Source organism: Dermacentor andersoni, chromosome 9, assembly GCF_023375885.2.
Source record: "Dermacentor andersoni chromosome 9, qqDerAnde1_hic_scaffold, whole genome shotgun sequence".
Lineage (NCBI taxonomy): Eukaryota > Metazoa > Arthropoda > Arachnida > Ixodida > Ixodidae > Dermacentor > Dermacentor andersoni.
This window is the reverse complement of record NC_092822.1, coordinates 85,499,359-85,514,947: the sequence shown is the minus strand read 5'-3', so window position 1 is coordinate 85,514,947 and position 15,589 is coordinate 85,499,359. Positions and strand designations below refer to the sequence as shown.

The following is a 15,589-nucleotide window of genomic DNA, read 5'->3' as shown; positions in this document are numbered from 1 at the left end:
ACCCACCCATGTCTTCTGTCATCAAATAATTTTTTTTTTTTTTTTGCCATCTCTCGCAATGTTGGCACCCTGAACTACAGTGCTTTGTTGCCATAGAGAAAAAAAGATACAGGAGGAAGCATGGCCTCGGGCAATCAGCCTCTGCAAGGCAACCTTCTCTGATGTCATTCTCTCCCTGCTTTCACTTGAAAATCAAGAAAGGAATGATGGAAGGATGGCTGTTAACAAGAAAATTAGACAATTTTCGCTGATGCAGCTTTGCCGAAACTGCTTTATTAAGTATACTATTCATAAACAGTTTAGCCAAAGTGAAAGTTCATTGCAGCTGTCCTTGAAGCATAGGAAACCAAGACTTAGGAATCTTTCTCCCAACACCTCTCTCAATGCACATGGGACTGCTTTCTATGAGAGTTTAGCCTGAGGTCATGTTACACCGTAGTCCGAGCACTTCAGCGAGACCTGTAAATCAACCCTGCATAATGCCTAAGTGGACTGCTTTACTGGCACGTTAAAGTCAAACATTTGATATAACAAACATTATTGTTTTCCGTTTCATATACACCGGGCTCAAGGTACCCTTGGAGATATAAGGGCTAAATGCAAACTCCTTTAACACATAGCTTCTTTCCACTAAACTTTTGTTCATGCACTCATGTTAATGGGAACATCCTACTTTAGGGCAAGGAATCTTTTGGCTACAATGACTGGACTTTTCAGATTACTTTCGATGAGCTACAAGAGTTGTTTAACACAGCAACTAAGCCTTGCATAACAAAACTAAGAAGACTGATATGTGTGCAATTGGGATTGATTATCACTGCTAAAGCATGCTTATCCTTTAAAAAAGAGTTACAGTGCAGTCTGACATGAATTTGTACCACCTCCTCAGCAATCTGAAAGAAGGGAAGGTAGCCATTAATGTCCACATGGAATTGATAACAGACATTTTTTTTTCTTAGACAACATGCAGAATTATCTCAAGTCACAAGAACTGTTGTTTCTCTGGTGGACATTACCATGCTTGCTGCTGTAAAATTACTTGTTCCTTTCTTATAAGCAAATATTCCATGTTCAATTTTAGATTAAAAGATCACTTGTTTTGTCGCATTTATTTTTGATTAGATTAAGAAACCGTGCTTTTCGAGCACCCTCAATGATAATGCTCCTGATATGAGAGTTCCAAGTTGGGCCGGAGCTTTATTGTTTGACACAGGTAACAGTGCAGACAGCAGGACAGGAGATAAGAGTGTTTGTGTCCCAGTCCTTACTTCACTTTTCCTGTCATTTGTGCTGCTCACATAATCAACATAAGCACTTCTGGTCAACATGGGAACGATCAGCCATGTCAATGCTTGGCAATGTCAGCCTGATGCTTCCGAATGTGTGCAACAAGGTTGTCCTTGCGCGAAAACTTGCTCGGGCACAGGTGGCAGGGGAAGGTCTCTACTCTGCTGTGCAAAGTCATGACGTGACGCACAAGGACCTTCTCACTCGAGAATTTCTTTTCACACAGGAAGCAGTCAAAGGATCCCGTGCTCGTGTGCCTCTGAAGGTGGCACAGCAGGCGGTCATGGTGCAAAAACTTGGCCGGGCAGAACTTGCACTGGTATTCCGACCCCGGATCACTGGTACCAAACTGATGGTCCACTTGCTGGTGCTCCGCAAGCACAGCTTCATCATGGCTTGTGAAGCCACCATCGCTGCACATCGAGGCATTCGGGCCGCCACCTTCCCAGGATACGACAGTGCCTACGCCTTGGCTTTCAGCAGCACTTGTTGTAGCCCATGATTCGTAGCTGTTGCTGTGAGACTCTGCTTTGCGGAGGCATGCGGGGAGAGAGGAAAGGAACACTGTAAATGTGTTGCGCCAAGAAAGAGTGACAAGACATAAAGAAAGACCTGTACAAAACTTGATCGAAAAGCAAACAACAGAATTCTCTTCACAGTGAGTGGCGGGGAAATGTGGCCCACTGCTCCGGTTCACCAGCAACCACATTGAGGGGGAAACTAAGCAATTACAATGGTCAGTTTGGTCAAATGTAGTGAATTCCTTTTTTTTTTTTCTTGGAATTTCCCAGGTGTTCTTTATCATGTAGGGAATGATTAGAAAGAAATCTGAAATATAATCTGAGACAAGCGCCCTTTTCTAGTGTGCTATTGATAAAAATCACATACAATATACAGCTTCAAAAAGTGCCATCTTATCACTGATTGCATGGCGTTTGCTTCACACAATGCCGCCATTTTAGCACTGTAGTAAACAGGAGAAATCGGAACTTCAGATAGCCCCAGCATTAAAGTTTGCTGTGCAACACTAAAAGAAAACGAAGCAAGGGAAAAGAGGAAAAGCTAGCATCGTGATTAGTTAATGATGCCGCATTTGCATGAAAAGCACTCCTATTTGTTGACTTGGATTTCAATCACCAGTGTTTCATGCACATTTTCACAATGGCGAGCTGTATATTTCTTTATCCTGAAGTTTTGGGATTGTAGTAGGCTAACCTACTGGCTGGTGTTTCTTTCGTTATGCGTCCAAAATGCAATATTCTTTATTATTCAGAAACATGTTGAAAACACAGAAAGAAAAAAAGCTTATGGGCTTGGTTACCCCAACCACTTTATTCCGGTCAGATAGGCACTTCTCAACAATTTCTGGGTAGAACCCTGATTTACCCTCATTAAAACAATAGCAACATATTGTACTGGATAATTTCACTGTTTTGCACAAGAATAACTTTCACATGGGATAAACAGCACACCAGAGTACAAACTAAGAACTGCATAACTAGTTTTTGTTTCCTGCTCTGTTTTGTTGAAGATACAATAACTTATGGGACATAATGAAGTACATATAATTTTCATGCACGCAATGCTCTCAAACAACAAACACAATTTAGTAAATACACCTGGCACAAAAGCTACAAGAGTACGTCAAAAATCAATCTGGCAGCTCTTCAGAGGCAAAGCTTCGTATTACACCACAGTGTAGCAGCCGGCTCTGTAAAGAAAAGTAGGAGAATCAATATCACACACAAACATAAAACCAATGAAATCCATGTCTATGCTCTGCAAACAATACGTACAGGTTAGTCGCCACAAACGCAAGCAATAGCAACTGTTTGAGAGCAATCAGTCATTCATTTGCAGTAATTTACTACTTGCCATAGAAGCATTACACCATGGACAATCATATAGTGCTCGAAATTTCTTGGCAGCTCTACAACCATAGAATGTAATTTCCATGGTTGTGCCACACGGATTACTATCACATTCCATGGAAAAAAATGCAAAGCACAATTGTGCAATGTGTTAGTTTCCTTGGCAGGCACTACACCATGCATATCCATGCAGTGTATTAGTTGCCATAGGAGCACTACACTATAAACAACCAAATTAAACTAAATTATGGGATTTTATGTGCCAAAACCACTTTCTGATTATAAGGCACGCCATAGTGGGAGACTCCTGAAATTTGGATGACCTGGGGTTCTTTAAAGTGCCCCTAAATCTAAGTACACAGGTGTTCTCGCATTTCGCCCCCATCAAAATGCGGCCGCCGAGGCCTGCATTTGATCCCGCGACCTCGTGCTTAGCAGCCCAACACCATCGCAAATAAGCAACCATGGCGGGTCCAAAAAGAATCATGCAGTGTTTCAGGTGCCATGAAAACTACACCATGACTGATAACTGAACATGTTAGTTCCCATGGCAGCACTAAAGCAAAAATGATCATGCAGTGCGAGTCGCCATGGCAGCAACTATGCCCTATGCATAAGCACTTGGATTTATTGTCTCCATCACAGCACTACACCAAGGACTATCATGCAGCCCACTTGTTTCCACTACACCAAGGGTGCCCAAACAATGGTACCTGCCATGACAGCTACTCCAAGAAGAACCATGCAGCGTTTCAGATGCCATGAAAGCGGCAGCATGACTGGTAACTTAACATGTTAGTTCCCATGGCAGCACTAAAGCAACAATGATCATGCAGTGCGAGTCGCCATGGCAGCAATTATGCCCTATGGGTAAGCACTTGGATTTATCGTCTCCATCACAGCACTACACCAAGGACTATCATGCAGCCCACTTGTTTCCACTACACCAAGGGTGCCCAAACAATGGTACCTGCCATGACAGCTACTCCAAGAAGAACCATGCAGTGTTTCAGATGCCATGAAAGCGGCACCATGACTGGTAACTTAACATGTTAGTTCCCATGGCAGAACTAAAGCAACAATGAACATGCAGTGCGAGTCGCCATGGCAGCAACTATGCCCTATGGGTAAGCACTTGGATTTATCGTCTCCATCACAGCACTACAACAAGGACTATCATGCAGCCCACTTGTTTTCACTACACCAAGGATGCTCACACAATGTTAGCTGCCATGACAGCTACTCCAAGAAGAACCATGCAGTGTTTCAGATGCCATGAAAGCGGCACCATGACTGGTAACTTAACATGTTAGTTCCCATGGCAGCACTAAAGCAACAATGATCATGCAGTGCGAGTCGCCATGGCAGCAACTATGCCCTATGGGTAAGCACTTGGATTTATCGTCTTCATCACAGCACTACACCAAGGACTATCATGCAGCCCACTTGTTTCCACTACACCAAGGGTGCCCAAACAATGGTACCTGCCATGACAGCTACTCCAAGAAGAACCATGCAGCGTTTCAGATGCCATGAAAGCGGCACCATGACTGGTAACTTAACATGTTAGTTCCCATGGCAGCACTAAAGCAACAATGATCATGCAGTGCGAGTCGCCATGGCAGCAACTATGCCCTATGGGTAAGCACTTGGATTTATCGTCTCCATCACAGCACTACACCAAGGACTATCATGCAGCCCACTTGTTTCCACTACACCAAGGGTGCCCAAACAATGGTACCTGCCATGACAGCTACTCCAAGAAGAACCATGCAGTGTTTCAGATGCCATGAAAGCGGCACCATGACTGGTAACTTAACATGTTAGTTCCCATGGCAGAACTAAAGCAACAATGATCATGCAGTGCGAGTCGCCATGGCAGCAACTATGCCCTATGGGTAAGCACTTGGATTTATCGTCTCCATCACAGCACTACAACAAGGACTATCATGCAGCCCACTTGTTTTCACTACACCAAGGATGCTCACACAATGTTAGCTGCCATGGCAGCATTACCCGAAAGAAAACCACACCATGTCAGTTGCCATGGCAACAACTATGTCTTATGCATAAGCGCATGGATGTATTAAACTCCATCACAGCAGTAAACCAAGGACTATCATGCAGCCCACTTGTTGCCACTACACCAAGCATACTGAGTTGAGTTGAGTTGAGTGGTTGTAGGCTACTGGTGGGATTAGCCTTGCAGTAGCTGCCGGCAATTGCTCCACCGTAGCGACACTTAAAATACATAAATCATATAAATCAGACACAGACCTCACAACTACACTACACATAGTCACACCTAAGGTCACCATGTGGAGGCCAAATCCGTGTCCTGCAGGTAATTTAAAAGAAGGCGAGAAACCTCCTTCCTATCTAACCGGTTCCCGCGCGGGAAAACAATGTCCTGTATAGAACTGTGGGGAATTCCTGTCCTCTTGAGGGACCCGAATAACACGCTCCTTTCCGAGTATGCTTGGTAGGTAGTGGTAAGCTCCCTACCAAGCATACTCGCACCATGCTTGCATTAGAAGCAATACACCGACAACCGCACAATGCGTTAGTTGCCATGGCAGTAATAAACCATAAATAATTGCTTTGAGGGAAACAGTGTGGCAGAGATTGTCATTTGTCAAAAAGAAACAGCTATTGAAGCTAGCATAGCATAACCAACAAGAAAGAGGATGCAGACCCTGTTGTGTTGCATCTCGTCACACCTTTTGTTTGGTTAGTGCAAACCAACATTTGCATCAGCTTGCCATTTTAGAGCAAACCAGTATGAGAGGAACATGCATTCAGCTTATTTAATGGTAAACACAAACATAGTGGCATTGTTGAAACAAGGGCAATGCCATATTAAGTTATCTTTAATGAATCGGATAGTCAGGCAAAAAAGAAAATGTGTTGGCAGCATATACTTAGACACAACTTGACGTTTGTTTCATTGCTTCCCCTGTGAAAGTGGGAAAGAAGTTGGCTGAGGCATGCGAACATATAACAACGAATGAAAGGTTTGAATCATCCTAAGGCTTATAACTGAGATCAGGAAGACAGCCTAGTGTCTCTGGGTAAACTTGAATTACTATCGGTCACTTAAATTGTATGGTCACAACTATTCTTAATGCAAACACGCCTTAAGCAGATTTTCTGCTTCACATGTAAAGTGTGCTGAAGAGTTCTGGCTGGGATGCTCTGAATGTGCTAGCTGAGTGTGTATTCCTTCCAAAGTGTTCAATGGGTACTTCTTACAGAATATGTTTATCATATCTAAACATGTAATGACTGCACTAGCATAATGGTCTCACCCACCCACATCTTCTGTCATCAAACACTATTTTTTTGTTTGCCTTCTCTCACAATGTTGGCACCCTGAACTACAGTGCTTTGTTGGCATAGAGGGGAAAAAAAATACAGGAGGCAGGATGACATCGGGCAGTCAGCCTCTGCAAGGCATCCTTCTCTGATGTCATTCTTTCCCTGCTTTAACTTGAAGAATGTGACCGAACCCAGTTTCTTACTATAATTACTATAATTATTCATTTTTTTATACCCTGAATTTCTTCTTTAAAAATTTTACCCTGCAATATGATTGCACCTGAAAGTGCAATAACCAGCAACTGTAGTCGCCGTCCTTTTCAGCATGCTTTCCCATGCTAAAGAAGCCTGAACAGGCAAGGACCATGTGAAGCCAACAGACAAGCATTCATATGTGTGACCAGCTTTTGATGAAGAAATCATTTTGTACACCTTCACAAACACCATTCGCTTCAATTTTTCATTACACCAGTTCTCAGCAGTTGTCCTCCCCTTCTTAGACGGACCCATACACTGCAGCCCTATGTCGTCAAAGATTTACTGCAACAGTATTAAAGATATGGGCTGAATCAACATTGAAAACATGTCCCAGCCTGCCAGCTAATACTTCTCCTTCTCGATCTCCAGCATGCAATTCCCTCCTCCTGCTTTTCTCCAGCATGTGCGCAAATAGAACAGGGAGGCAATTCCACTCTACTCATTTACTGCATGCAATGCAAATGATAACGCCCATGCATTTGCAATCTCTACATGGCAGCATATCGTGTTAGGCATGGCTTTAAGGAACATTTGGCTATATTCTAGACCTCATGACCTTACAACATAAGTCATCTGGCAAAATGAATGACGACTTTTCGATGTCCAGTGTGCTTGCAAAAATAGTGTACAACAAAATCAGCAGCTGCCCTTACTGAATAGCAGTCGAAGGCTTGTCTAGATGGTACAGCTGATTGCAAGAATTATCGGATCACGGAATTCACAAAAGATGTTCTGTGTATGGTGTAGCATTCCTCTGCAGTTTTCACACCTAGGGTGGATGAATTCAATGCAACAACTGAACTTTTCTTTTTCTTCTTCCCCTCCCCCTTTACCGTGCACTCAAACATTCTCACTTTATAATTTTGGGTACACACTGAAAGGTTTAAACCCAAAAGGTGCGAGTCCTTTTTCTTTCCTTGTATGTTGTATTTATTGTGCCGGTCCAAGCCATTGACTGTGCTTACTATGTCTTAATATGTAGCCAATGAGATCATCACTCTCTCAGTACTCATCAAAATCAAGAACAACACTGGTTCCTGTGAAGGGGGGGGGGGGGGGGCACCATTAAATATTTTCCGCTGCGGAAAATCAGAGAGAAGCTATGTTCAGAAATAATGAGGAAGGAAATGAGGTCCTATACCAGAATCACTAAATCAATGGAAAACAGAAGAACCCCCATCCCCCCCTAAAATTTCGTGTCTCTGCTCCTTCTAAACATGACAATTCAAAACAAGCAAATTCATTTGTCCCAATTCATACAAAGTTATTGGCCATTCTAGCATCTACAAAATTGAGCAGAAAACATTCTCACACTTAAACATTAGCTGCTACTTCAACAACAAGAAAGAAACAGCAACAATACTAGATTTCATACAGGCAATTATGATACACAACAAAGCAGCTCAAGCATGATGATATTGTTCCTAAAGCAAAGTACACTGACACATGGCAGACTAATTAGATGTCGGACACACAGGGAATAATTTTTTTTTTCATGTATTCTGGTAGATTGTAAAGTCTACCCAGGCAAAGCTTCAGATTTCACAGAATCGTAGCAACCAGTTCTGTAAAAGATAAGCAGAATTAATATCAGAAACAGACACCAGCACTGTGAACTTCATGTATATCCTTTCAAACAAAGTGTAATGCAAGACTTGAGAGCAGCCTAGTTGGTATTTCATGACTAATAAACTTGAAGCACCAGGGACCACTTGTCCATGTCTGTCCTGTCATCTCCCTTGTGCTTCAACTTTATTAGTGGAAGTGCACAGGTCTGCAACTATCAGTGCATAAACATTACACTGTTTTCGTAAACACAAACAATGGTGGCTATCTTGCCAGAAACCAGCCATTCACTTGCATTGTGTTACTTGCCATGGCTGCACTAGAGCATGGACCATCACCTAGTATGCAAAATTCCGTAGCAGCTCGTCACGCATAAAATGGCATATATTAGTTTCCATGGCCGTGCAGCACAAAGGACTATCATGCGGTGCATTAGCTGGCCATAGAAGTCGCACCGAGGATGATGACGTAACTACCTTGGTAGGACTACAGAAAGCATGATCACAGAATGTATTAGTTGCCATGGCAGTACTACCCTACGCAGTAGCACAGAGACATATTAGTTTCCATACCAGCATTACACCACGGACTACAACCCAGTCTCTTAGACGCCACTACACCAAGGATGATCAGGCAACTTTAGTTGCCACGGCAGCACTACAGCAAAAGATGACCATGCAGCATGTTAGTAGCCATGCTAATACTGCACTATGCATGGGCATGCAATGTATCAGTTCCATGGCAGCAGTACACCAAAGATGATCACAGAGTGGGTTGCTTTGAAATAAGTGCACTAAGGACAACCATGCAGTGCATTAGCTTCCATGGCAGTAGTATTACACTGCTAACAATTACTTATATAGACAGGCAAATGGTGTGGTAGAGAATAACACGTAGAAGAAGGCAACTGGTATTGAAGGTACGAAAGCAGACAGCGCAGGAAAGTGGGTGTAGGCCATGTTGTGTTGCATGTTATCACACCTGCGACTGATTACAACAAAGGAGTGTGCCCTCAGCTTGCCATTCTATCACTAGCCTGTGTCCAAGAAATGTGCATCTGGCTTACTTGAATGTAAGCACAAATACAATGGCCTTGTTGAAATTAAGGCAATGACACACAGCCTACGCTTGTTACTGCGGACCCACGTACAACAGACTTTCAGATATAATGGACCATAGTTCAGCCTTAGTTTGGTCTACATATTTTATTATTGCAACAAAGTTCACATTTAATGGACTGCGCTACAATGAACCATTGGCTACAGTGGACGAAATTAGTGGCAATTATTTTCATCATCGGGCGTATAAAATGTGATTTTGCCGTGTCGACACGGGCTGACAATTGACTTGTGAGGGTCAGCTGACGATCGCGGCTCAATATCGCATGCCTGAGGGCGAAGGCGGCGCAGAAACGCACCATTTTTTTTCGCGCACGAGGCACGGGGGAGGGGAAGGTGAGAGAGAGGAAGTTCTACTCCGGCAGCTGCTGCTTACGGTACGGCCACCATATCTTGAAAGCGATCTGCAATGTGGATAAAGTGCACCCAGTTCCAGTAGCTTCGCATGCGCTGTGCTTTCAATGTTTAGTTTGCGTGGAAGCGACAGAAAGCCCGAAGGTCTATTCGCTCGCTGCTGCTGCAGCGCTTATCTTGCTTAATTTGCCATCACCATCGATGCTTTGCCTTTCGGGTGAAACTGCGACTTTTTGGCTTGTTTTTTTACTTTGGACACTTGTCACTCACTCTTTGCTATGAAGTTGTTAGACATTGCGACGAAAGTTTCGGAAGTCAGGCGTTTAAAATATTACAGAATTTGGAAAAAACTGATGTTTTTTGTTGAGTTATCAGGATCCATTGCAACGAGAGTCGACTGTACTGTATTTGTTTTCCTTTAATGAGACAGACAGTGAGGCAAAAAAAGTCTTGGCAGCATTATTGTAAACTTAGATACAGCTTCATGCTTGTTCATAAAAGTGAAGATGGCTGGGGCATGTGAACAGATGTCAAGCATTAGCAGGTTTTGACATCCTGAGGCTACGTCTGGGATGAGGAGGACACCATAGTGAAGGGCCCTTGTTAAGTTCTATTTACACGAAATCACTTAAAGTCCACAGTCACCAGCAATCTCAACCAAAACATGCCTTAAGTGAATTCTTGCTTGTCCTGCAGATTTCTGGCTGGGATACTGCAAATTTGCTAGCCTAATGTGTCTTTCTTCCAAAGTGTTCAATGTGTGCTCCTTACAGAATGTGTTTATTAAAGCTAAACAACTTTAGGCATTTAAATTTTGGTGTTTCATGTGCCAAACCACAATCTGATCATGAGGCGTGCCGTAGTGGGGAACTCTGGGTTAATTTTGACCATCTGGGGCTCTTTAACGTGCACCCAATGCATGGTACGCAGGCGTTTTTGCATTTCACCTAATCAATATGTAGCCTCCAGACCCGGATTTGATCCTGTGACCTCATTGTTAGTGGCGCAATGTCAAAGCCACTAAGCAACCATGGCGAGTCAACTATAGGTGCGTCTTCATTGTTTGGGTCAGGCCCGATGGTAGCTAGCTGTGCAGATATCAGAACAAGAGTGTTTCATTCTGTTCTTCCATCATCAGAATGTTGGCCACTGCAGCCAAAAGTCCAAACTGCACACTGGCTGGCTCCAGTATGTAATGAAGGCAGTACTAAAGCGTTTCTGCTTGCAACTAGTGAATTATGCTCTATGGCAAAGGACTGATTGCATTTGAACATAGGCCGTATATATTTTTAAGGGACAGTATGTAACAAGCTGTAATAAGCTTGCATTAGTTCCTGCTAGCACACTGTGGCATGAACAAAAATGCACAAGTGGTTCTCGAAAGCAACAGCCAATGCAACATTTATTATCACACAGCATCAATCACACATTCCCTGGCAGCACATATTTGATCGTGCCATGTCAGTAACGGTGTAGCTGCTTCACATTGAATGCTTTTACAGCTAATTTTGATAGCACCGCCAAAAGAAAAGAAATGTGCAGTATAAGTACGCTACAAAAATATTGCAACTCATTCTGCATATGATACTGTACATGTCAACAATAGCCAACAATAGCCAACATGTCAACAATAGCCAACAATAGCCGACCATCTGGCATGTTCCCACAGCCACTTTAGCCATAAAACATTGGCAAATATGGTAGTTTCCTCTGCGAGCTTGAACAACATTGTTCCACAGTCAAAAGTAAAAAAAATAGAAAAGGTCAACGGGCAGTTTCAACTAGCACAGAAACATTGAAATATGCTGTACTGTATTTGTTAACATCTTACATAATGAAAATTTACAAGAAAGATGTGTTCTTACTGTCGCAGCAATTACATAAGGCTGCGGCAGCGTTTCTCTCTTTTGCAATAAGTTAGCACAGAATGTTAGAAAAGCACTACAGTAGCAAGAGTTGCACATTGGGCGAGTCGGTAACGTTTCATCTTGAATGTGTTCACAGCACACACATGTGAACACATTCAAGAGACTACAGTCTAACTCACTTATAATAATACTCAACTGCCAAGAACATCCCATTTTTATAACCCATAACTGTTGTTAACTGGATTGCATGAACAAAAAAAGCAGAGGGCACAAATATCCAAACAATTTAATTAAACAGAAACCGGTAGAGTCTAAGCCACTTATTTCATTACTGGTTTTTAAAGGGACACTAAAGGTAAACAATAAATCAGTTTAGACTGATGAAGCATTGTTTGAGAACCCTGCAGGCAGTCATTTCAAAAAAATAGTTTGATTATTAGGTGAGAAAATGAAGGTCCAAGTATTAGTATTTGAATTTCGCGCCAAAACCCCAGCGCCGGTACGTCAGCGTGACGTCAGGGATTCCAAAGTATGTTTTCTCATTTGGGCCGTGTTGGCTGAATAAAGGTTCCTGAAACTTGCCATGTTTAATATTTGGTTCCTTTAGAACACAATGTAGTCAGTCTGTACTGCTATATATAATTAGTAGGCCCTAGAAGATGCCATCAAAATCCAAGACGTCACAGCCCCCAGGTGCGGGAACTCAAGTAGGCGTCGCCACCCGTATTTCGTTCTTGCGCTTTTTCTGGCTTACCAAACGTCTTATCGTTGTAAGAGTGGTGTTTTTGGTGTTGTAGAACGGTAATTTACTAATGCAGAAGAAATCATTTTTCACTTTACTGTCCCTTTAACAATGACCAGCTGCCACACCGTGAACTTTCATGTGCATTCTCTGTATAATAAACCACTTACTACGATGTTGCAAAAATGGCATTTTTGGCTGTAACAATTAAATCTGGCTACTGGGTCTTTGTACCAAATAAAACAAGGAACTCGAAATCCCGGCAAAAAAAGAAACAACAGCAACCAATAAAGTGAGTTGCCACACCTGCTTGTATGCCGCAAACCTTCACCACATCCGCCGTTGTTCCGCACACCCTGCACGGCATGCCCTCATCCCATCGCCCCGCATGCACGCATAGCCGACACTGCTTACCCATCTCCAGTCTCTCTTTATTGATTGACTGACTGATTGAAAACTTTAATATTCCACCGAGCTGGGGTGCCCGCCTCTTACCCTACACGCAGGTAGGGGGGGGGGGGGGGGGAGGGCGAAGCAGTCCCCGCGCGTTGAGGACAGTGAGTCTTCACGGCCTCAACGGCCAAGCGAATTGCTCGACGCTGGTCGTCTTCGGCTTCGCTCTGGTATGCTCTGATACACAAGTTGACTGTGCCAACGTAGGGGGCAGGGGGGAAGAGAGATGAGAGAGGGGTGCGTGAAGCAGGCGTTGCGATCGAGCCCTGCCAGGTGAGGTGTGCTTCACAAGGATGGGTGTGGCAAAGGTACTACGCAGCATGTAGGTGGGCTGAAGTTTTCTTTACTATATGTTTCAAAGATTCTGTATCCTTTCCATTTTGTTTTCTTTCAGCGCGCAGCCTCAGACACCCCATTTAATTGTTGTAACTGGTAGCATAGCATAATAGCGCAGTAGTAAGCAGTTTATTTCGCCGCAGGAGACATACAAAAGTTTATGATGCATCGGCTGCTTGTTTTTACATTAGATATATTGCTAAAACCGGTATCATTATAAGTGGGTTCAGCTGTGTACGTTATAACTGGAACCTTGAGTTACATACTTGCTTTTATAATGGTGTGCCAAACAGGAGAAATGGCACAGTCAGATTTGCACAAACATGGTAAACACAACGTACCCTTACAGAAACTGTTTTTCCACACACTGGTACACAACAATCAAAGCATGGAGATTCTTCCATGATCGTCCTGTACGGAAGCACGATACAATGTGTACATCAAACCACACTATGCCTTTCAGGTGCCTCTCTGTCTTTTTTAACAGGCATTTGTCTTGTCTCAACACATTTAAACGAAATGAGTGCACTCATGCCAAAAAGAACTGTGTGGCAAAGCATACGGTATTGGAGCTCTTTGACCATGCCTGGATTTTGCACCAATAAACCCTATATATCATCATCAAGCATAGGGTGCACAAAATTCCATGTGATGCACAGTACACAAGAAAACGAAAGCTCAGAAGTTCGGTACAATGCATTAACTACCAAGCAGTAATTGAGATTCTTATGGATTACTTCTGAGCAGACATTCAGCTGCCGTATGCTTAGCATATGCTTACGCCTTATTTGTAGCAAGCATATGCTTTATGTTTGGCCAGCCTTCGCCAGCCCATGTAGGCTTCTTTATTGGCACTCTCACATCACTACTGAAAATATCAAAGTGACTATACCACTGTAAAGAAAGAGGTAGTTCTTATGTTGAATGAAGATTCAGTTAGTTAGAATTGTGAATCAATTTCATCTATGGCATCTGTGGCTAGCATCTTTGACCCTACAATCCTGCAGGTTGAATTGCTGGTGTATTTTTACCATGCTGTCAGAGTCCTTGATGCATACCTTTCTCATTTCTTGATAACAACACTATTTTCTTAGCATAAATGCAATATATTCTGAATCCGCTTTACTCACTAACCATGCAGAATGAATTTCACCCATGATTACAGCACAGTCATCATTTGGTATGAAATGGACACAGTGACGTTCAGTGATGCAATGAATAAAGCCCCAATAACAACTCCGGTGGGAACTAAAGCCTCCAGACATGTTCCCGATGCTTGCATGATGATCAAAAAACTCAGTGCCTGTAAAGGCCAACAGCAACTAAGTAATTGATTATGTGAATAGCCTACTTTCAGGCAGTGTACATACAACAGCCTCACCATAAAATTTTACCTTTGGGATACCAAAAGTAGGTGTGCCATGGAAAGCATGAGAAAATAGACAATTTAAATACTGAAACTGAGAATAAAAAGAGCTGCCGGCAGATCCCATGCCCTGCGGGAATCGATGTTATGCAAAGCAGTGTGCGGGAAGCCTACCAACTTAACCTAACGACCATGAGAGCACCAAGACGTAGGCAGCTGTTTCATGATCTACATGACATGCATGTCATGACCTGCTATGCCAATTTTGCACATAGCAAGTTGACGAAACGACCATGTGAGCACCAAAGCGCAGGTGGCTAGATAAGTCAATGTGGCAAATTTTTGTAAAGGAATGCTTCACATTTAAAATTCCACCTTTACCAGTTCTTAGACATGATGCAGAAGCGAGAAAATTGAGAACCAACGCAGCTTCTTGGCATGATCTCCAAGGTTAGGCAGTGCCTCTGCATCACATCTGCTAACCACCAGGTGCCTGCATTGTCTGCTTAGATGCTACTTAATGGCTGTTAACAAGAAAATTACATGATTTCCAGCCCTGCAGCTTTGCCATGATTGCTTTAATATTATATACTACTCAGAAACAATTTAGCCAAAGCGAAATTTCATTGCGGCTGACCTTTAAAGGGACACTAAATTGAAAAATGATTTATTCTGCATGAGCAAATTACCGTTCTACAACACCAAAAACACCACTCTTACAACGATAAGACATTTGGTAAGCCAGAAAAAGCGCAAGAACGAAATACGGGTGGCGACGCCTGCTTAAGTTGCCGCACCTGGGGGCTGTGACGTCTTGGATTTTGATGGCATCTTCTAGGGCCTACTAATTATATATAACGGTACAGACTGACTACATTGTGTTCTAAAGGAACCGAATATTAAACATGGCAAGTTTCAGGAACTTTTATTCAGCCAACGTGGCCCAAATGTGAAAACATACTTTGGAATCCCCGACGTCACGCTGACGTACCGGCGCTGGGGTTTTGGCGCGAAATTCAAATACTAATACTTGGACCTTCATTTTCTCATCC

The 15,589-nt window shown here is 42.9% G+C and overlaps 1 protein-coding gene across 3 annotated transcripts in view; it reads right to left on the bottom strand.

Annotated features, from left to right (window-relative positions):
• Window positions 1-1,177: 1,177 nt before the first annotated feature.
• Window positions 1,178-15,589, bottom strand: part of LOC126528348 (zinc finger Y-chromosomal protein 1-like) — a 50,410-nt gene continuing 35,998 nt past the window's right edge. For all 3 annotated transcript variants that reach the window (XM_072284245.1, XM_072284246.1, XM_055069277.2), the window contains one exon: window positions 1,178-1,812. In XM_072284245.1, coding sequence (XP_072140346.1) covers window positions 1,346-1,812 — 467 coding nt within the window. In that variant the 3' untranslated portion in view covers window positions 1,178-1,345. The remainder of the gene's footprint in view (window positions 1,813-15,589) is intronic.